Raw genomic sequence first — 23879 nt, forward strand, 5'->3', positions numbered from 1 at the left:
ACGTTAAAACTTTAACCGTTTACGTTAAGTACGACTAGTCGACTTAATTTAACGTAACGGTTAAAAGGTTAACGGAACGTTAAGTTTCCGACCGTAGGGTAGGTAATAAGGGAAGGGACTACTTACCTACGGAAAGGAAAAAAAAAAAAATGGAGAGAAGGAGTGCTCTGTGTTGAGATACCACTAAGTATGTATGAGGTTGAGTTGTCACAGGGGTTAGGACCACTTGGAAGTTGTACGTTTTCTGCCGAATAGAAGGGCAGTCCATTTTTATACAGACAGTAGTGGAGCCTGGAGAGACAGCCAGTGTTGTTCAGTGGCTAAGTTGTGTTAAGACTCTTTGCAACCCCATGGACTGCAGGACACCAGGCCTCCTTGTTCTCTATCTCCCAGAGTTTGCCAAACTCACATCCATTGAGTCGATGAAGTCATCCAACCATCTCATCCTCTGTTGTCCCCTTCTCTTCCTGCCCTCAATTTCCCCCAGCATCAGGGTCTTTTCTAATGAGTGGACTCTTCACATCAGATTCCTCAGAAAACAGCTTGGGCTCTCAGGAGTTACCTGCACAAACGTTTAGCTTGGATTCCCAAGGCCTGCCCTATACAGCTCAAAAGGAATGAATGCATTCTCAGAAAGTCTAAGGGCAGTTCTTGCCAGCTAATCACAACATCCCTGAACTTTAACCAGGCCTCTGTGGAGGGTCTGATTTTAAATGGAGCTGCTTCCTCACAGTCCTTATAGATTTATTAAGCTGGGTAATGTATACCTGAACTGCTCAGAGGCTTGACCTGGTTAAGGGTTGATTTTAAATGCTTGGTGAATGATTACCGAGTGTGTGTTTTTATGTGTGGGTGCTGATGATAACTAGTTCTCAGGTTCAGAAAGACTTAGGACTCTTCTCATTCAGAAAGATGCAGACCTTTCTTCTGACCTTCAGAACTGTACATCTACCTGACTGCTTGAGTGTTTTCTTGGATGTTTCTTAGCTATCATATACCTAACCAGTTAGGGCCATTTAGAGATCTTATTCTTCACCTCCTCCTCCAGATCCTTGCCACCTTTGCAGCGTGCCCCTCTTAAACCACCGTTCACCTAGTGACTCAAGGTAGAAACCAGGTGTTAACACTCAACATTCTCCCTCAGCCCTTAAGTCTATCCAGTCAGTTTCACATACTATTTCTGACACCTATCCACCTGCTTCAGTCGAGATCTCACCTGCCTTGTCCCAGCCTACTGGCATTCATTCGAACTACTGCCCTGGCTGCTGCCGTTCATTTGAACTACCCCCAACTGGTTCCCCTGATTCCATTTGTGCTGTTTCTAATCAGTTGTCCATAAAGCACCCATGATAATCTTTGTAAAACATAACCTGATTATGTCATCTCATGCTTACAAGCCTTCACTGGTTTCTCATTGCACTGTAGAGCAAAGGAAAAGTATTGACTCCAGTCCTACATGGCTGGACATGGCCCAGCCTTGACTCACCTCTCCCACTTTATCTTTCCCTCATTTCCTCTCTTGTTTTCTCTCCAGCCATGTTGACTCACTTTCAGCTTTGATGTATCCAGCTGTTCCTTACCTTAGCATCTTTCCCCTGTTTTCTCTGCCCAGAACACTGCCATCCACTCTTTACCTGACTCACCTTTTCTCATTTCTGGAACTTAACCTTAATTGTTATCTTTTCCTTAGGAAGTCTTTCCAGATGTTGTTGTTGTTCAGTCACTCAGTCATGTCTGTCTCTTTGCGACCCCATGGACTTCAGCATGCCAGGCTTCCCTGTCCTTCAGTATCTCCAGGAGTTTGCTCAAACTCATGCCCGTTGAGTCAATGATGCCATCCAACCATCTCATCCTCTGTCGTCCCCTTCTCATCGTGCCTTCATTCTTTCCTAGCACCAGGGTCCTTCCCATGAATCAGCTCTTTGCATCAGGTGGCCAAAGAATTCAGCTTCAGCATCAGTCCTTCCAATGAAAATTCAGGGTTGATTTCCTTTAGGATGGACTGGTTTGATCTCCTTTCTGTCCATGGTACTCTTAGGAGTCTTTTTCAGCACCACAGTTTGAAGACATCAATTCTTTGGCTCTCAGCCTTTTTTATGGTACAGGTCTCACATCCGTACATGATGACTAGAAAAACCATAGCTTTTCCATGCTCTCTGTCCATGGAATTCTTCAGGTAAGAATTGCCTTCTGCAGGGGATCTTCCCAACCCAGGGATCAAACCCAGGTCTCCTGCATTGCAGGCAGATTCTTTACCATCTGAGCCACCAGGGAAGCCCTCTTTGCAGATAGTTCAGTCTATAAGTTGCCTTCTGATAATCTCTAACAGGACTTCTCAGAGTTTGAGAAGATTAGTTTGTTTCACCTTCATCTCATTGGAATATGATGCCCCATGGGGGCTCTATCTGTTAGGGTCCCCACTGTGCTGTGGAGCACAGTGCTTGTGCTAGGGTGGTGCTTCCTAAACATTTGAATGAAGGACTGTTTTATTAAAAGAAAAGTTGATCCAGAAAGGATTATCTTGGCTTTCTCTTTGCAGTAACAACAGGGCCTGCATCTAATTTCCGTATCACTATTTGCATACTGCTTCTGCGTGATTGTCTTGTGGAGTACTAACAGAAAGTCAGTTATTTGCCATTCTACTTTGATGCCCGCCCCCCCCGAAAAAAAAAAGCCTGGCATTTTTACTATTTGTCCTTGGAGTCCAATAGACTAAGTTTAGGTCCTGTTTTCTTCTGTAAAGAAGTCTAACCTTGAGTAAGCACTCCTAGGCCTGTTTCTCATTTGTAAAATTGGGGAAGTTATATCTATCCCATGGGCTTGTTACGAAGATGAAATTATGCATACAGAGTGCCCATACAGTGCTCGGCATCTTGTAGGAGTTTAGGTATTCATTGTGTTACCGCTTTGTATCACGAGAGGTTAATAAAGACTCGGGGGAAAAAACTCATTAATCTACCTTCTAATCTTATTGTTCATATTTAATGCACACCCAGGGGTACTAACATGAGGGTCAAAATCAGTTTAAGAGGAAATAATCTATCTCTTGGGTGCAAATAAGCAATTATGGGCTGGTTATTTAATAATCAATAATGTTGGGCTCCCTCAGAAAGACACGTATGGAATTCTCCTTTGCTTTATCTCAGGGGTGGTTGTTGAATATTATAAAAGCGTAATTGCCAATAAATACAAGTAGTTATTTTCTGTTTTACTTGAAGTAGATATTCCATAGAGATAGGCCATATGAAAATATTTTTCCCATTTTAGATATTTTTATGGAGAAACTGTGGTAGTATCATTGAAAACTCTGGAGTCTAAAGATTTTCTAATAATGTTGTAAGCTTTGGGGTTATTAAAAAATTAATATTCTGAAAAAGGTTATTAGACTCAAATTGATAAGTGGTACATATCTACTACCTCCTTATGCACATTAGTCTGGATACTAGATTGAGCTTTGGGGAAATTGCTTCAGTTATATCAGTCAAAATCATCAAAGGTTAATTGTCTGCTATTAAGTCAGAATAACTCACCCACCCTCGGCTCTATTAAATTTGTTTTCCTGGATGACATGAGACAATAATAGTGGCAAGGGGAACCATTTCTCTGTAAGTCCAAGTCCTCCAGAGAGCTAGGGATTTGAGCATTATAAGTTCAAGACCTCTACATTTGTCTACTCAAATATTGACCCAGGCAAGGGGCTATATTATTTATTATGAGCCAGATATGATTTAGAGTGTTGATACAAGGGATTAGATGGGACAGTTAATATATGAAATTAGTTGAATATTTGGCTCAGTTGTTTAAAGCATGGGAGCTTTAGGGAGACCAGGGGAAAAGGTAGGAATTTCTTCTGGGGCTCTCTCTTTCTGACATGCTCCATGCCCAAGTATCTTGAAATCACATCAGACCCAAGACAAGTATCTTGAAAATGTATATGATTGGTTATTTGGGACATTGACTAATGTGTATGTATCTGAGTGTGTCCTTAGTTGCTCAGTCGTGTCCATGTCTTTGCGGACCCCATGGACTGCAGCCCGCTAGGTTCCTCTGTCCATGGGGATTCTCCAGGCAAGAATACTAGAGTGAGTAGCTGTGCCATCCTCTAGTGGATCTTCCCAACCCAGGGATCAAACCCAGGTCTCCTGCATTGCAGGCAGATTCTTTACTGACTGAGCCACCAGGGAAGCCCTAGGAAAATTACCATCAACACTATAGAAAGTGTGCTCTATTAATGGAGGAGGGTTTCATGAAGTCTGATGTCTGGACATCTTTTAGCTCATGATCCATTTCTCACTGCAAACCCCATTTCTCAGCTAAATTGAAAGTAGAGGTTACTGATATTAACCTATGTCATGAAGGAGTGCTGTCCTCTCACAGAGGGGACAAAAACTGGTTGCATTGTTTTTTTCTCTTCTTTCATCTGTTCCCTTACTCATAGTCTATCAAAGCGAGTCAAAGTTGATGTTATTGATGTTATCTATCAATGGTTCTGTTCGTTGAGTTTTCTTTTAGTGTTTTCTGTTCTGTGTCTGGTGGGGCTGTAGTACTTCAAAAGGAATTGGGAGCAAATTTTGATAAGGATATAACAAAATCAAGTTCCCACTGTTCAAAATGGAAGACTCTTATCCCTGGAAAAGAAAATTGGGACAGTACCTTCTCAATAACCTCTGGTGCTTTGTTGAGAAGACTGGGAGCCGGCTATTAAGTGAAGAAGTAATTACTTTTGCTGAAATGCAAATCTGTAGTTCAGAGCAGATCACCCCAGTGTCCCAACATAGGACTTCAGAGCCTGTCTCCTCCCATTCAAGCAATTTGATATTTAAATGGCTTGTATAGGGTGTTTCTATTTCATCAGATGCTAGGAGTTGAAGTCATTAAAGAACCATAGTAGTATTCTTTGGCCTGCCCATGAGTGGCCTGTTATTCTTGTTGTGAGATGTGACATATTTCTTTCTTTTTTTTTTTTCTTCTTACAGAATGCTATGAACCTACCCCCTGACAAAGCCAGGTTGCTGCGGCAGTATGACAATGAGAAAAAGTGGGAACTGATCTGTGATCAGGTAAGAAACACTGATGCTTTTTGAACACATAGAAAAGAGAACCAGATTTATACCCTAAATATATCAGACTTTTTCCAAGAGATACATGGATTTCTGTTTTGTGATTTGCCTTCCTGTTTCTCATGACCAAAGAAAAAGTTAGAAAAAGACATTTTAGTCTTGCATTATCTTAATTCTCGATTTTTAAATGATTTTCATGTAAAATTTCTGATAAATCTGGTCAAGTGGTCAAATCAAATGTAGCTGATCTGTTTTTCTATTTATCTTGCATAGCAGTTTATGCTTCTTGAATAATTCAGGTTCTCTAATTTAGATGGCTTTTCTTTTCATGTGTGTTGATACATATTGATGCCAGAAGGTGAATTGTTTATAAAGAGATGTTACTTAGGCTGATAAAAAAATTATTTCATATTTTGGCAAATCTCCAGCAGGTGTTTTTATCATTAATTCATAACAAATTTATACTCTTCAGAGGGATATAAAATAAAAAGGGAAATTCTCCATTTTCTTTCTCTCTACCCTCCAAATTCTGCATTTTAGAGGTCCACTGGTAAGACTGAAGTATCTCCGTCTAGTTTGTTTTTGTTTTTTAGAAACAATATGTGAATACCCACAAATACTCTTCTGTATCTTGATATTTTCATCAGTATACATGTCCTTACCACATTCTTTTTAAATGTTACATAATATTCTGCTGTAATTGGTAGTAATTTTGGGGGTACTTCACTCCTGGGCTAGGTACCAGCTAGTTATTTCAAGTCTAGAAGGCTTACCCTCTAAAGTTAGACTGTGTATATTATGTATTAGCTCTTTGACTTTGTGCCATGAATGTCTTCATGGGGTAGTGCCCCTCTCTGCAACCCCTGCCACCCTGGAAATTCCTGGGAGTGTTGTAATTCCTAACTCAGCTCCCTTGGGTCTCTGCTGCGGGACAGATTGTGGGGAGCAGAGGCATTTTCTGTTCCTCAAAGGTAGAGGGTCCATGTTCCCTAAGGAATAGATGTCTGCAGTTCTCATGGAGCGTCTTGAAGCACCCATTGTGTGTTGTTTCACTTTAGCTCCTGAACTAAAAAAGGATGAGGACGCCATCCTCTCTTCTCCATGCTATATTGAGCCCTACGAGTAGATAGAGGCTGAAGAGAAAGCTTATTGCCTAGGATCATGAGGCAAAAGAATAAAGTTTTACAGATACAATCTTCTTCCTTAAGACTTAACTTTCAATAAACATTACCTAAGTCTATTATTGCCAGGAAAAATGATTGCCAGGAAATATGCTAGTGAACAAATAGTATAGTGATAATTAGTATAAAGGAAAGGTAACCACACAAATGAGAGAGATCCAAGGCAGGGGGTTAGAAATCCTGGGTATGATAGGAAGCCTAGAGCACAGGCAAAGGAAGGTTGTCTGGGGAGGTGGTTTCTGTCTCCAGCGTACCGGAAAGGAAAGCCTGTTGGTGACGGACGTTTCTAATACCTGTGCTCCTCTCAGTCCATAAGTAGCTTCATAGAGTTGGTGGTGAGGTCTGGTGGGGATCTTGAGACAGGGGAGTAACAAGTCAGTTATCTTAATGTTTCTGAGTTTCAAATTCTCCAAGTTCAGGTTGTTATTTCCCTTCAATGTTAATATGCCAGGGTGTGGATGATTGAGCTACTTTATCCGTTCCTCTCTGGTGGTCAGTCTCACACATGCTGACAGCTGCAAACGGAAGTGGCTCTGTCAGTTGTGAAGTGGCATATGTGATTTGTTAAAAATAGTGAAATGATCACAAGTATTACTGCCACTAACCAACATTTAGTAAGCAGATTTTCTTCATAAAAGTTTTGTGTTAAATCTTGAAAGCAGTCATACTCATTAGTATCTCCATTTGACATACAGGGAAACTGAAACTTAGAGATTAAATCATTGCCAAAGGTCACATGGCTGTTATGTGGTAAAGGGGTGTACAAGTCTGACCCTGGAGAATATGCGCATTCTGGGGGCTGTTCCCTTAACCACTAGCTCTTTACTTCCTTCCTTATAATGTGCTAAAGTGTGTGAATGGTATACTAAAAATAAATGTAAAAATACATGTTATCTCTATTTCTCCAACTTGCATTCTGGTATGCTTTTCTGACAGCAAGAGGAAGCTGGGAGTTGTAAGACAGGCACTGAGCCACCATTATGGTGAACTTTCATTTTTGGTTAACTGTTGGTTATTGTGGGAATTATGGCCAGCAGAAAACTGGACTTCCTGTCACATATAGGTAACCCATTAGTATGTCACATACATGAATTCTGTTTCTTCTATGTATGTTTGTGAGGTGAAGGATAAAAACCATGAGTTTAGAGCATTCATAATGTAGTATTTATATGGCAAATATAATGCGTTGGTATTTGTTGACTATCTGTTATTGACAGAATTTATGTCATATGTATTTATGGTACCTATCTATATCTGTCAATGGTACCTAATCTGATAGACACTCAAAATACATTTGCTTTTGTGATTTCATTTATATGAAATCTCCAGAATAGAAAAACTCACTGAGACAGAAAGTAGATTAATGGTTGCCATAGCCTGGGAGTGGGGGATGGGCAGTAACTGCTAATGTGTGCTGGTTCCTTTTTAGTGTGACAAAACTCACAGCAAATTACATAGTGTTGGGAATTACATAGTGTGATGATTGCATGGTCTTGTGAATATATTAAGATTATACACTTTAAAAGTGTGAATTTTATGATATGTGAATCACGCCTCAAAAGAGACATTTGCTTAAAGCAACCAGAGATAGGGAAAAAAGAGGTGTGGAAAACTCAAGAGAAATAACTAAATGGGTGGATTTTCTTTGGATCCTAATCTGAACAAACCAACTGTAAAAAGACTTAGAGAAAATTTGGGATATTTGACTTGTGACTCCAAAGTAATTATGAGATGATTCCAAGAAATTATCATTGACTTTGTTGGGCTTTGGCATTGGATTAAATAAGGATCCGTCTTTATTTTTAAAAAATGGTGTACTAATATGGGGTGAAATTATATGACTAAGACTTTTCTATAAAAAACTTCATCAAAAAAATGGTGTGTAAAGGAAATTTGGGAAAATCTTTAGTTGAATCTTGGTGGAATATGTTAGATTATAGTATAATCTCAACTTTTGTGAATTTTTGAACATGTATAATACAACATTTAAAAACAAAGATATTTGCTATTTTAATGATCTTCATTTTTTCCCATCATCTGTAAAATGTAGTTAATACTAACATTCTTAAACTATTTTGAAGATTGGAGGTATGTATATAAAGTACAAAGACTAACCCTGGACATATAGTAAGTGCCTCATAAATGGTGTGGCTGCTTTTGCTGCTGCTGAGCAGCCCAGGTATTAAGTATTGGACCCATGATTACTTTTAGTGTCAATTTGTCTTCAAAAAATTCAGGAAAATTTACTGTGTTGAATCAGTCCTCATGTTCTACAAGTATACGATTTAAACACATGGCAGATGATGCAGTCAGGAAAAGCCATAGCTATAGATTTTCAGTCCAAGAAAATATCAAGGTGAACTTCTGTTTTGTGAAGTCTTAAAACAATGACCATGGTGTTTTATCATTGCTGCCTGATGCACAAGCCATTCTCTGGACCCTGAGGCTTTGTGCAGAATAGCATACTAAATACAAATGATAGTTTTATTTCTTTTAAAGCAAATAATGAAGATATATTATCTGTTATTTTAAAATACATGTTATAGGCAAGGTGTGAAAAGTGAAATTGGATATTAAAGAAATTTAATTCTGAAAGGAAGAATGTGAACATGAGTGTTGGAGGACCTAGGGAGAGGTTACTTCAGGTTTTAGTCCTATGAAAAAGTATTACGTGGACACTGTGAGTCATGGAACTGGTCATGTTTCTCCTTTTTTACCCTTGGCTGCCAGAATGCTCAGAGCTAGGTTTGTGGTCAGCTCTCACCCAGCATACAGTATCTTGGTGGGCTGTGTTCTATTTGCCAGTCTTATCTCATGGCTTCATCAAATTTTTCCTGCCCCCGTTTTTCCTCCACACTGATTTCCTCACTTACAAAAAATATTGTATGAAGCTGTAAAGTTTGATAAACTTTCTTTTTGAACAAGATGAACATAAAACATATCCAATTATTGCTGAATAAAAATTATGTTGTCACGGATAATAACTTTAAAATTTTCTATCTGCTGTGGGCATTGTGCAGATCTACTGTTTTCCTTTAGGAAGTGTATACAGAGGGTCAGAATAAATGTCTTATCGTGATTCAGCTTCGAATTCCGTTGAATACAATTCACCATTTTGTTGGAATCATCAATTTTTTCATACTTTCAGGTGGTTGCAACAGGCTGTCACTTATTTTATAAGTCTTTGGATAGTTCTCTTCCACCAAGAGGCTTCCCTGGTAGCTCACCTGGTAAAGAATCAGCTTGCAAGGTAGAAGACCCCAGTTTGATTCCTGGGTCAGGAAGATCCCCTGAGAAGGGATAGGCTACCCACTCCAGTATTCTTGGGCTTCCCTGGTGGCTCAGACGGTAAAGAATCCTCCTGCAATGCTGGAGACCCGAGTTCATTCCCTAGGTTGGGAAGACCCTCTGGAGGAGGGCATGGCAACCAACTCCAGTATTCCTGCCTGGAGAATCCCAATGGACAGAGGAACCTGTCAGGCTACATACAGTCCATGGGGTCACAAAGAGTCAGACATGACTGAGCAACTAAACACAGCTTCCACCAAGAGCGACTAAAAACACGGCTTCCACCTATTCAAGGGAATGGGCCATGTTTATTGGTACATCTCCACCACCTGGCTTAGTGCTTACTGAAAGTGTGTTGAATGAAAGAGAGAATAGCTAAATAATGTTTGGGGGACAGTGGACAAGAAAGAAGAGAAGGCAGGAGGAAGAAGGTAGAAACGGCAGCTTGGAAGTATAGATTTGCTGTTTCTTTATCCTTTTCGCCTTCCTCTACCTGTTCATGTAATTTGCTTGTGATAAGTGAAACTAAACTTCATTGCTTAATTCTGGAAACTTTAGTAAAGAGGGCAAGGTGCCTGATGTATATAAGGAGGAGTTTATATGGGCATGTCTGTGATGAAGCTCTATCTCCGCCTCCCATGGTCAACTGAAAATCCAGTTCTCTGGCTGGTTTCAGGAGCAAAGAGAGTAAATCTTAAAGAGTTTTCAACAGTAACAGTATTTCAGCAGTATCCATTAGTCCTTTCCTAGAATTACTGCATAAATGTGAAGATGACCTGAACTTAACCAACATCACCTAGGTCTCAGAGGTTAGAAATGGGAAAACCATATAACTCTGGTCTGAGTGGGAAGATAGAAGCTGAGAAAAGAGAGGCTTTTCTTTTGGATTTTGGATGGTGGTAGGTGAATGCCAGAGAAGTTATTTCTGTGCTGTAGTCAGCAGGCAGAGGACTCAGTGAGGGCAATGAGCTAGTTTTATTATAGCCTGAGATGACAATGTGAGAGTAAAAAGCTGGACATGCTGAGTTCTTGTGGCAACTGCACACAAAACTACAAGCTGTGTAGCAGTAAGAGATCTTTCTCATTGGTCTTTTTACCTGGACAGAGAGGGAAAGCCCTTGCTCATGCTCCTGTGCTTCCTAACCACAGACCCTCTGCTCCCTAAACACAGACCTTGTGCTCCCTAAACTCAGATCCTATGCTGTACTGGTTGGCTTTGGGGTCTTGACTATTTCCCACGCTTGAAGGGTGGAGGCTGCACATACGGACCTTAGAGATCTGGATGAACTTAAGACTTTAAGATTATTATATGTGGAAGGGTTGTTAGAAGTCATTTATTTTAAGCCACTCTTTAAATATTTCTACTAGAAAAGTTACATGCTTGTCAAAGAAAAGAAAATTTAACTGTACTGGATCATATGAAGTAAAGCAGAAGTCCGTTTGCCTTTCCTTTCTGTTCACCTAACTTACTTTATAGTTGATGAAGTGGAGGCTCAAAAATATAAATGACATGGCCAGTGCCAAGGGCACTCTGGCTACTTAGACAAGAACACCAATTCCAAGCTCCAGTCATGAGCCTTTTTAGTTATTAGGGACCTGGAAATAATACATTAAAACAAACATTGTGGTGGGTAAGGGGCTATCACCAAGGCTTCATTCTTTGGCTTCTCAGGCGATACTGGTGTAGAAGGGGCATGATCTATAGAACTTAGTGGTGGTGGTGGACTTGGTTCATAAATTTCCTCTGCTGGGTAAGTGGAAGTGGTTAAAAATTCAGGACCTTGCAGATGACTAATACTGATGGGTATAGATTCCGTGAATGTATATAATCCTGTCTCCAAAATGTTAGCAGTACCACACCTGAGCTGGGTTAGAAAGCTTTCCTGTGACTTTGCTGGAGGCCACACAATTTTGTTTTTTGTGGGGGGCGAGGAAGGGAGAGTTGATTTGGCACAGCTCTACCTTGCCCCCTAATGGCTGGCTCTTGCTTGGCATTATAACCTAGCAAGAGACAGGGGTCTTTCCTTACTTTGCTTGTATAGAATGATATGGGAGAAGGAGATTAAAAACAAAAACAAAAAAGGGGAGAGTGAAGAAGTGGCAGGAAATCATACCCACTTAGACTCAGCTTCCTGTGTTTAGCACTTCAGGGAGATTAGATTGCAGCTCTCCAGGCTTGGCATGTGTCCTGGTCAGGAATGGGGAAGGTCCTTCCTCCCACTCAGCAGGTGCTGAGCCAGGCCAATGGCTCTAAGGTGCTCCAGTGTGCTAAGATACTCTACTGCACAAAGGTACTCGAGTGTACTCAGATACGCCAGTATGGTGAGAGTAATTTTCCCTTTAAAAAAATAAGTTTATTTATTTTTAATTGGAGGATAATTGCTTTATAACATTGTGTTGGTCCCTGCCATACATCAGCGTGAATCAGCCCTAAGTATACATAGGCCCCCTCCTTCTTGAACCTACCTCCCTCCAACCTCACATCCCACCCCACCCCCAGGTTGTCACAGAGCACCAGATTTGAGCTCCCTGCATCATACAGCAAATTCCCATTGGCTGTCTATTTTACATAGGGTAATGGACATGTTTCAGTGCTACTCTCCCAATTCATCACATCCTCTCTCTCCCCCACTGTGTCCACAATCCGCTCACCACATCTGCATCTCCATTGCTGCATTGCATCTAGGTTCATCAGTGCCCTCTCTCTAGATTCCATATATATGTGTTAGGTAGCTTTTTTTTTTTTTTTAATTGGAGGCTAATTACAATATTGTCGTGGTTTTTGCCATGCATTGACATGAATCAGTCACGGGTGCACATGTGTTCCCCCATCCCAGACCTTCCTCCCATCTCCCTCCCCATCCCATCCCTCTGGGTCATCCCAGTGCACTGGTTTTGAGTGCCCTGTTTCATGCATGGAACTTGGACTGGTCATCTGTTTCACCTATGGTAATGTACATGTTTCAATGCTATTCTCTCAAGTCATCCCACCCTCGCTTTCTCCCACGGAGTCCAAAAGTCTGTTCTTTACATCTGTGTCTCTTTTGCTGTCTTGCACATAGGATCATCGTTACCATCTTTCTAAATTCCATATGTATGCATTAATGTACTGTGTTGGTGTTTTTCTTTCTGACTTACTTCACTCTGTATAATAGGCTCCAGTTTCATCCACATCATTAGAACTGACTCAAATGTGTTCTTTTTAACAGCTGAATTCTGCTGTGTATATGTACCACAACTTTCTTATCCATTCGTCTGCTGGTGGACATATAGGTTTCTTCCATGTCCTAGCTATTGTAAACAGTACTGCAGTGAACATTGGGTTACACTTGCCTCTTTCAATTCTGGTTTCCTTGATGTGTATGCCCAGCAACAGGATTGCTGGGTCATATGGCAGTTTTGTTTCCAGTTTTTTAAGGAATCTCCACATTGTTCTCCATAGTGGTTGTACTAGTTTGCATTCCCACCAAGAGTGTAAGAGGGTTCCCTTTTCTCTGCACCCTCTCCAGCATTTACTGTTTGTAGACTTTTTGATGACAACCATTTTGACCAATGTGAGATGGTACCTCATTGTGGTTTTGATTTGCATTTCTCTGATAATGAGTGATGTTGAGCATCTTTTCATGTGTGTCTTAGCCATCTGTATGTTTTCTTTGGAGAAATGTCTATTTAGTTCTTTGGCCCATGTTTTGATTGGGTCATTTATTTTTCTGGTATTGAGCTGCTTATATATTTTGGAGATTAATTCTTTGGCAGTTGTTTCATTTGCTATTATTTTCTCCCATTCAAAAGGCTGTCTTTTCTTGTCTTGCTTATAGTTTCCTTCATTGTGCAAAAGCTTTTAAATTTAATTAAGTCCCATTTATTTTTGCTTTTATTTTCATTACTCTGGGAGGTGGGTCATAGAGGATCTAGCTGTGATTTATGTCAGAGAGTAATCTATGTTTTCCTCTAGGAATTTTATAGTATCTGGTCTTGCATTTAGATCTTTAATCCATTTTGAGTTTATTTTTGTGTTTAGTGTTAGAAAGTGTTCTAGTTTTATTCTTTTACAGCTGATTGACCAGTTTTCCCAGCACTACTTGTTAAAGAGATTGTCTTTTCTCCATTGTATATTTTTGCCTCCTTTGTCAAAGATAAGGTGTCCATAGGTGGATGGATTCATCTCTGGGCTTTCTATTTTGTTCCATTGATCTATATTTCTGTCTTTGTGCCAGTACCATACTGATGACTGTAGCTTTGTAGTATAGTATGAAGTCAGGCAGGTATATTCCTCTAGTTTCATTCTTCTTTCTCAAGATTGCTTTGGCTATTCGAGGTTTTTTTGTGTTTCCATACAGGTTGTGAAATTATTTGTTCTAGTTCTGTGAAAAATACCGTTGGTAGCTTGATAGGGATTGCATTGAATCTATAGATTGCTTTGGGTAGTATACTCATTTTCACTATATTGATTCTTCCGATCCATGAACATGGTATATTTCGCCATCTATTTGTATCATCTTTGATTTCTTTCATCAGTGTTTTATAACTTTCTATATATAGGTCTTTTGTTTCTTTAGGTAAATTTATTTCTAAGTATTTTATTCTTTTCATTGCAATGGGATTGTTTCCTTAATTTCTCTTTCTGTTTTCTCATTGTTAGTGTATAAGAATGCAAGGGATTTGTATGTATTAATTTTATATCTTGCAGCTTTACCATGCTCTCTTGTCTTTTTTAACACAACTGATCCTTACCATTTGAATGTATTTAATCATTAAGAATATAATTCTTTTTAAACCCTTCACTTAATTTCTAGTACTATTTATTTTGAAATACAAGGAAGTTACTTACTGGATAACTTATTAAGCCACTTTGCCACTAGAGTCAAATTTCCTAAAATATTGAAGAGCATACATATATCTTTTTTTTTTTTTTCAACTATTCGTGTTTCTGTGAGCCAGTTAGAGCTCTTCTGTGCTAGGTAAGCAAATATTACTGGATACCAGTAAATGATTTCTCATGGATCATCAGATTCCAGATCATGAGGGTTTGTCTTTGGAGCCCCAGGGGAATTAAATGAGGAGTGATAAGAAAGGGTGGGAAGGATGGGTTGTAGCCTGCTTCAGTGGCAGTTGCCAGGTTAGTCATTGGAACAGCATATGGATGACAGAGGATGAGATGGTTGGATGGCATCACTGAATCAACAGACATGAGTTTGAGCAAACTCTTGGAGACAATGAAAGACAAGGAAGTCTGGTGTGCTGCAGTCCATGGGGTCACAAAGAGTTGGACATGACTTAGTGACTGAACAACAGTAGATAGCATACTCAGTGGAATAGAAGCTGAGGGAAAAGATAGTGGGGCAGCCACAGTCTTCCCCTTGCTCTGTTCCCTCTCTTCTTGCTCCAAGACTCTAGGTTTAATCTGCCTTAAACCTCCATCCCCAAGTTCCAGGCTTTGATTCTGTATTTAGTACCACTCACTTCATTGAGGCTTTCAGCTGTCTCCTCAGCAGACAGCCATCTCCTCTGCCTCTCCCCCTTGATTCCTCTGGCTCGCTGACATTATTACTGTATTTAATGTTATTTGGTGTTAAATTGTTTGAATTTCTACTATATTTCCCAAATCCTGTGATGTGTTGAAATGCTGTTTATTTCAAAATCATTCTAGGTTTTGGGATCTGTTTCATTCATTTTAAAGTCTGTCTTTCAAAAAAAAAAAATAAAGTCTGTCTTTCAAACCCTTAATATTTTTCTTTTACCGTTTTGGTTGTTTGGTCTTGCTCTTCTGTGTAATCCTCGTTTTGACTATGCATTAGTTGGATTTTTTGTTTGATTTTTTTTTTCTAGTTTACCTTAAAAATTCACTGTACATCTTATAAAAATGAGAATTTTCTCTTGTATACAAATAAAGTCATCACAATTAAAATGAATAAGTAATTTCTTAATAGCATCTACTGCCCAATTCATATTTCACAGTTTTCTTAATATTCTTCCCACCTGGTTTTGTTCAAATGAAAATCTAGTCCAGAATCAGGCACACATTGCATCTAGTGGTTATGTTCTTTGTTTCTTTCAATCTAGAACAGAGTTTTATTCATGATGCTCATATAGTAAAGTGACCAGGTAAGCCATTTTGTAGAAGGTTTTGTTTCCTGCATTTACCTGGTTGATGAGGTGTCTGAGCTCCTGAATTTCCTGTTAACTAGAAGTTAGTTGTAAAGATATGGTAGATTGGTGCTGAACATCTTTTGACTGGAATATGAGACAAATAATGTATCTCACCATTAGATAATAAAGGTCAAAGAAGCAGATGAAAACCTAATTTCTCTGTTGTATGTTTTCTCCTCATGCAGAAAGGAATCTGTGGGCTGTTATTTTGGCATCACATGTCCATCTTGTTACCTGTCAGCCTTGAACCTCATGAGTTTTAAAATCAATTACCAATTTTTGGCTGAATCAGTTGCATTAAGAGTTGTAAGAAGGCTCTGTAACAACCTGGAGGGGTGGGAGGGAAGGTTCAAAAGGGAGGAGACATGTATACCTATGGTTAATTCATGTTGATGTATTGCAGAAACCAGTACAGTATGTAAAGCAATTATCCTTCAATTAAAAATAGATAAATTTAAGAAAAAAATTTTTTAAAAAAAGACTTGCAAGAAGAAAGCTCTGAGTTTTTAAAATTTTATTTCCCTTCAACATTAAGCTAGCACCTAGTGTTTGATCTGGTATTCATTTACCCTGGAATATAATGATCCCTGTAATTCTTTCCCTCAATCGTCATTTCTCACAGTAAATCATTAGTTTGATACCTCAAAAGGTGACAAATGAGTTCTCTTTGGCTTCCTTTTATGAATAGCATTGTGAAGCCATGGATTTTCATAGTCAGTATATTTCAGTCATTAGGGCTTGTTGAGGTCCTTTAATGGACCAGAACCTGGTGGTCCGGAGTCGACTGATAAGAAAGTAAAGGAGAGACAAAAAGGCTGATATTCCTTGGTTTACGCAGAAAGCCAATAAAGCCCCTGCACGGGGCTTGCTCTGTTCACGAAGGCCTCAGACTCCCTCTCAATGGGGTGAAGGTGCAGAGCACCTTCTCGAGAGGGTCTTAGAAACCTGGGCAGGAAAGTGAACTCAGAGAGCTTCTGCGCTCCAGGGGATCAACCTGAAAAAGAGAGGGAGAGAGAGAGAGAGAGAAAGAAAGAGAAAGAAAGACATGGGGACCAGAGCTCTGATGGAGCAAAGGTGTTTTAATCAACATGGTGTGGGCATATATACTGTCTTACAAAGTAGTTATTCTCAGCAAAGATAAAGATTAAAATTCCAGACTTACAAAACATAGGCAATCCATATTGAGGAGAGAGATTTGTAAACAATCACTTTTACTGTATGGTTCATAAAAAGGAAGAGGGTACTTATCACCATATAGAAAAACTAATGAAGGAAATACCTGGATTCCTCAGTCCTGGGAGAGGCTTGCCTCTCCTCTTAATTCCTGAATATTCAGGAATTAATAAGGAGCTGAGAATTCCTGACAGATCCAAAACAGCACACAGGAAGCGTCCTGTTAAATGCTTCCTGACAAGGGCTTTTTTTTTTTTTTTTTGAGGCTCACGTTAACAGCACTTTAACATTTGAGGAGAACTTCATGCTGGCTCCTCTGTCCTTTTGACATGACCCTATTAATGCTTTAAGCTGGCTTTATGGTGCAGAAGTCATTTCTTAGGAATAACTTGTACTTTCCTTGCACTAGACCTAGAATAAGACATTTCTCCAAGGAGCCCTATTATTTTGCCTGGGGGCGTGGTATTAGAAGTTGTCATATTATTAAGTTGTCACAGCTGCTGGGTGAATTTGCTTCTCAGTTTAAGTATCTAGACCTTGAAAATGTATGTCTAAACATTGTAAGTTCATACTGGTATTTTCCAAATTAATTTTTATAAATTTACTTATTTTTTATTTTATAATTATCATTTTCTCATTGAAGTATTTGATTCCTAACATCAATAATTTGTCTTCCTATAATATTAAAAATTTCAAAATAACAATCAATATCATTACTAAAATAACTAAGTGAAGGCTATTCTTTTTTTTTGTACTTTTGTATCCTCAGAATGCATCCTATTAACAATGTCCCATGTACTATGATTTAAAAGTATCAGCACTTGCTGTTGATACCTTTTCTGTTATTAACTTCCAGTATAAGTTAGAGTAATGCTAGTTAACACACAGATGCTGTGTTAGATTCCTAGGACTTCTATCACAAATGACTATAAACTCCATGGCTTAAAACTACAGAGTGTTTTATCACAGATGTTGGAGACCCAAGAAGTCTGGAACCAAGCTGTCTGCTGGGCCATGCTCCCTCCAAGGCTCTAGCGGAGAACCCTTCCTCTCTCTTCCAGCTTCCAGTGCCTGTAGGCATTCCTTGGCTTGTGGCTGTGTAACTCCAGTCTCTTCGCATGGCCTTTTCAAACTCTTCTCCTCGTGTCTGTTTCTTCTCTTCTGTCTCTTATAAGGACACTTAGCACTGGATTTGAGCCTACCTGCATCCTCCAGGGTGATCTCAACTCAAAATCCTTAACTTCATTGTATCCACAAAGACCCTTTTCCTAAATACAGTCACATTCACTGGTTTTCCCAGTTAGGATATGGACATGACATAGGGGTTGGGGACACCATTGGACCCACTATGTAGATACCCAAGACACTTAATGATTTACATAACAAGCTTGTCTTTCACATAACAATCCAATTTAGTACTGTTGATCATGGGGTGTTAAATTCTACATTATTAATCAGGGACCCAGGTAAGGCTGTTTTCAACATAAAGTTTCAGCTTTGCAATCAAAAGATGAAAATGAGGCGCACACCTGGGGAGTTTTTTGGACCAGGCAGTGGCAAGTGTTGTTGTTCAGTCATGTCCTACTCTTTGTGACCCTAGTAAACAGCTAGTCTCTGCTATGATTACCAATTTTGATAGTCTGATAGTTTAATTCATTTTAGATTGTAATCAACTTAATTTTTTTTAATGTATTCATTAGTTTATCCATTGAGTACACATTTAGTTGTACAGGTGAGGGTAAGAATAGAGTGAGAGAGGATATGAGTCTGAGTTCTCTCAAAACAGATGACCTCATATTTGGAGTTGGAAAGAACTCTAAATGGTTAATATTTGGTTGGCCAAAAAGTTCATTTGGGTTTTTCTGTAAGATGTTATGGAAAGACCCAAGTGAACTCTTTGGCCGACTGAATAGTATAATACCAGTGTATTATGAGGTCCAGTAGGGGACCAGGCCAGGCATGATTGGCTTTGGGACATACATTTTTGCCAAATTAAAAAAAAGAATTGTCTCTGGGTTGAGATTTTAAAGGGACTGTCCTTTTCTTGAAGTCTCCAAACTAGAGGAAATGTTATTGAGTTTGTTGTTCTTAAAAAGAAGACACCTTTCTTTCAGTTTCCCTCCAGAAAGCAAAGTTTCTCTTCCATTATGACTTACTCCAGGCCTCCGATTTCTTGATTCTGAAACACTGGAGAACTGTCAGAGAAGTAGATGCCAGCTCTTTGTATAGTGAGCTTTCTAATGTTTAATATCTCTGGAGTCATGAAAAATTAAGCCTGAACCTAGAAGCCAGTTTACATCTTCCCTCATCCAGAGGTGCCCTTTGTTATACAATTTTTATAGTGAGAAAAGACGCTGGCCTATCCCACAGGGATCGAGAGAGGAACAGAAAATGGGGAGAAGGTCAGCTAAACAAGAAGGGGAGATTATTTCTTTTTAAAGGAATCCTTTTTGGCAGCTTGATGTGAATGCTTTCTCAGAAGTGCTATTCGGCATGAGCAGCCAGAGCAAGAGGCCTGGGGCTCAGTTTGATGTGAAGAGTTTATATTTTGCCAAATGAACATGAACATCACATTGCTTGCCTTCCTGCCTGTGAATACAAGTGGAATTACAAGCCCCCCTAACCACTCCCCACCTTCCCGCACCTTAAAACAACTAAATTGCCTGAGCTGACTCAGACAACTTGGTTATGCTGTTTGAAGAAAGCTTTATTGTATAAGCACCTTTTGTAAACTTGGGGATACTATTACAGGAAAGGAAGACTTAGAGAGTCAATTTAAATGTATATGAGCTACACTGAGCTTGACCTCTGATACTATCTTTTAGGAGGTAATTTATTTATTAAGGTGTATTAGCCAAGAATTTCAACCAGATAGTACAAATACTATTTTACATTATTTTAAGCCTTGGATATCTAGCTCGTCACCTTTGCTGTGGAAGGTTGTTTTTGTTTAATTTTCATGAAAAAGATAAGTCAAATGACTTTTGGGAAGTTATCCAGCAAGTGGTTGAGCTGATACTAAAAAAATACTGAAAATTTTTATGTTCTGAGAAGCACCATAATGGTTTGGAAAAGTTTTTTGAAAAAACTGCCAGTGGATGACCTGGATCACCATGTGATTGTGGCTGTTTTCATCAATCCATTCATTGTTAAGTGATTTATTGAGTACACACTGTGAAGAGTGATGAGCTGGATGCTGTGACATTAGTGGTTCAGAAAACACAGTGCTGAATCTTTCAAAAGAAGAGCTTGAGGAAAGAATAAGATATCATCTTAAACATAAATAATGAAAAGATTGTTTCTCCAATGGCTTAGCAGTTAAAGAATCCGCCTGCAATGCAAGAGACTCTAGTTCAATCCCTGGGTTGGGTTGGAAAGATCCCCTGGAGGAGGAAATGGCAACCCACTCCAGTATTCTTGCCTGGAAAATTCCGTGGACAGAGGAGCCTGGCGGGCTACAGTCCATGGGGTTGCAAGAATTGGACGGGACTAAGTACATACAAGCACAATGAAAAAGGTTTAATTTATTTCTTTTACATTTATTTATTTAGGCTGCATTGGGTCTTAGTTGCAGCACATGGGCTCAGTTGCTCTGCAGCATGTGGGATCTTAGTTCACAGGCCAATGATCAAACCCACGTCCACTGCGTTGTAAGGTAGATTCTTAACCATTGGACCACTAGGGAAGTCCCAAGACTAAATTGAAAACAGAGCTTTCAGTCCCATATTCTCTCCTACTTATCTGTAGCATTCACTGTAGATCTTGATGAACTTTAAATTACATGTTTTAAAAGAAGTTATTTTCTGAAGTCACTGAGGAAATTGAGGTATCTGTTGTCTTTATCCCTGCCATGTAAAACAGCATTTTAATTTTACTTAAATAGCAAAAATAGGAATTGTTTTTTTTTTTTTAAGTAAGTTTATCTATTTTTTAATTGAAGGGTAATTGCTTTACAGAATTTTGTTTTCTGTCAAACCTCAACATGAATCAGCCATAGGTTTAAGGAATTGGTTTTGATTTCCAGTTAGACTGTAGATGTTGTGGGTGCAAAGAGATAGAAGGAAAGTGAATTAGAAATGTGGTTTGGGTTTATACATACAGCTGTATGTAGGGGAAGAGATTGTGTATATTCTGTATCAACATGATGGATGTTAGCTATGGACCAGACCATGGTTTTACAGCATCTTCAGGTGCTAGAAATACCATCATTGTGCTGAGATTTGTTACCTCTTCACAAAAACTTTGATCCAATGGCTTGACTAGGCTATTGATGTATGGGCTCATAGTTTCACATACAATGTTCCAAGTCCATCTAATATCCTATGAAATAAACACCCGTAATAGATGCGTTATTGTATTAATATATCTCTGTCACAGCTAGCAAATGTTTTCATCGATGACCAATTTCAAAGGAGCCGCTTCCACGTCTCTCTTTAGCCTGTCCTTGTCAGGCACTGCCTGAGAGCCTGATTTAATGACTAATTTTGACCATGTGGATCACAGATTGAAACTATCTGAACCTTGTGATCTGAAGATTAAAAGAAGGGCTTATTAGAAAGAAGTGGGTATGTGTGTGTTTATTATGTTAAATAGGAAATTGTGGAATATCTAAAAAGAAATAAAAGTCCCAACTGGAGCTTAGTTTTAAGATTTAGGTTTTCAGGTTGGTAGCACATGTTACTTTTGTTTTTATGGTTTAAAAGATGAATATATGTCTAGGAAATAGGGATGTGTGTTGGGTTGCTGCAAACCACGGCAGATTGAATAAGGTTGGTGGATAAAGCAAATCTCATGAAATGTCAGTGAAGATAAAGTAATAATTTGAGGAATGCAGGTACATTCAGACCTTGATGGAAACAGCTGTGACACAATTCCCAGAATTTATTTTTTTTAAGTAGAATTATGAATGACTTATGTAAATATTTTGGGAATTGTAAATCTAAGAGATCTGTATGACCCCCTTGGAGTGCATTATTTATTACCAAAGTATTAATTGGCAAAGTTGACTATTTAGCTTGTAGATTTCTTTTTAATTATGGCAAGTGAGACCAACAAAATATCAAGACCAGCTTTTAGAAAGAGCTATGCTCAGTAACTGGAGAAGGAAATGGCAACCCACTCCAGTGTTCTTGCCTGGAGAATCACAGGGACAGGCGAGCCTGGTGGGCTGCTGTCTATGGGGTCGCACAGAGTCGGACACGACTGAAGCAACTTAGCAGCAGCAGCATGCTCAGTAACAAAGTAAATAAATTATTAAATAAATTACTTTGAGCTACTGTTTTTTAATCATCTTCACTGAGGTATAATTTATATACAACAAAGTTTACCAGTTGTGCTTTCCAAAGTGGCTGGACCATTTTGCATTCCCACCAGCTGTGTCATAGAGTCCCAGTTACTCCAGATCCTCACAACCTCTTGGGTATTGTTTTTTTAATTCTAGCCATTTTTATGGATATATATAGTGGTGGGAATGGCAAACCACTCCAGTACTCTCACCTGGAAAATCCCATGGATGGAGGAGCCTGGTAGGCTGCAGTCCATGGGGTTGCTAAGAGTCGGACACGACTGAGCGACTTCACTTACCACTTTCATACATTGGAGAAGGAAATGGCAACCCACTCCAGTGTTCTTGCCTGGAGAATCCCAGGGATGGGGGAGCCTGGTGGGCTGCCATCTCTGGGGTCACGTAGAGTCGGACACGACTGAAGTGACGTAGCAGCAGCAGCAGTGGTATCTCTCTGGTGGCTTAGCTGGTAAAGAATCCGCCTGTAATGCAGGAGACCTGGGTTGGGAATATCCCCTGGAAGAGGGCATGGCAACCTACTCCAATATTCTTGCCTGGAGAATCCCCATGGACAGAGGAGCCTGGCGAGCTACAGTCCATGGTGTTGCAAAGAGTTGAACATGACTGAGGGAATAAACACAGCACAGCACAGCACATTGGTGTCTGGAACTGTGGTTTTACTTTTCCTTTCCCTAACGATTAATATCTTTTTCTGTGCTTATTTGCCGTTTGTATACTACCTTTGTGAAGGATCTGTTCATATCTCTTGCCTATTTTTAAAAATCAGGTTGTCTTATTACTGAACTGTTGAAGTTTTTATTGTTGAGACATTTGTATTTTATTAGAAAATCAATCAAAACATCCAACTTCGAATGAGAGAGTAAACAAATTGGTAGCATTAAGTTGGAGCTGATGTCAAATAATCCAGAAGTATCAGGTCCTACTTCCAACTTTAGGTAGAAGTTTTAAAAAAATATATTCTGGATACAAGTCTGTCACATATATTTTACAAATATTTTCTCCTAGTTTGTGCTTTGCATTTTCATATTCATAAGTATCTTTCAGAGAATTAAAGTTTTTCTGGTAATCAGAATTTAGTTTATCTTTTATTTTTTAAGTGGTTCATTTTTATAGCCTAAGAAATCTGCACACTTAAGTCAGACAAAGATTATCTCCTCTGTTTTCTTCTAGAAAATATATGGTTTTGATATTTATGTTTAGTCTATGATCTATTTTGAGTTAATTTTTATGCATGGAATGAAGTAAGGCTGGAGATTCACTGCTTTTTCCCCATATGTATATACAGTTATTTCAGTCATTTGTTAAATAGACTGTAGTTTTTATATGAACCACCTTGGTATCTTTGAAAAATGAATTGGCTATATATGTGTGGGCCTATTTTTGTTTTCTTTATTTTGTTTCCCTGATCTTTATTTTTTTTCCTGATCTTTTTTTTTTTTTTTTCACTGATCTTTTTCCATTTAACACTCTTGATTACTGTCCTGAAATCAGGTAGTATGAATTCTTCAACTTTGTTCTTTTGTAAAAATTATTTTGGCTATTCTATTTTTTTTTTTTTGCATTTTTATATAAATTTTAGAACCACCTTGTCAGTTTCTAAGAAAAACCCTGAAGTCTTTTGATTGAGGTTGCAATGACTCCAGAGATCAATTTCAGAACTGACAGTCTTAACAATACTGTATTGGTTCTTCCCATCTATGTATGTGGCATCTCTCTTTATTT

The 23879-nt window shown here is 38.9% G+C and overlaps 1 protein-coding gene across 5 annotated transcripts in view; it reads left to right on the forward strand.

The window, feature by feature from the left end:
- Nucleotides 1–23879, forward strand: part of FMNL2 (formin-like 2) — a 331355-nt gene that overhangs the window by 184420 nt on the left and 123056 nt on the right. For all 5 annotated transcript variants that reach the window (XM_010840000.1, XM_010840005.1, XM_010840002.1 and 2 more), the window contains exon 2: nucleotides 4977–5060. In XM_010840000.1, the coding sequence (XP_010838302.1) occupies nucleotides 4977–5060 (84 nt within the window). The remainder of the gene's footprint in view (nucleotides 1–4976; nucleotides 5061–23879) is intronic.

The sequence above is a fragment of the Bison bison genome, unplaced genomic scaffold (assembly GCF_000754665.1).
Source record: "Bison bison bison isolate TAMUID 2011002044 unplaced genomic scaffold, Bison_UMD1.0 scf7180017864139, whole genome shotgun sequence".
Taxonomy (NCBI): domain Eukaryota; kingdom Metazoa; phylum Chordata; class Mammalia; order Artiodactyla; family Bovidae; genus Bison; species Bison bison.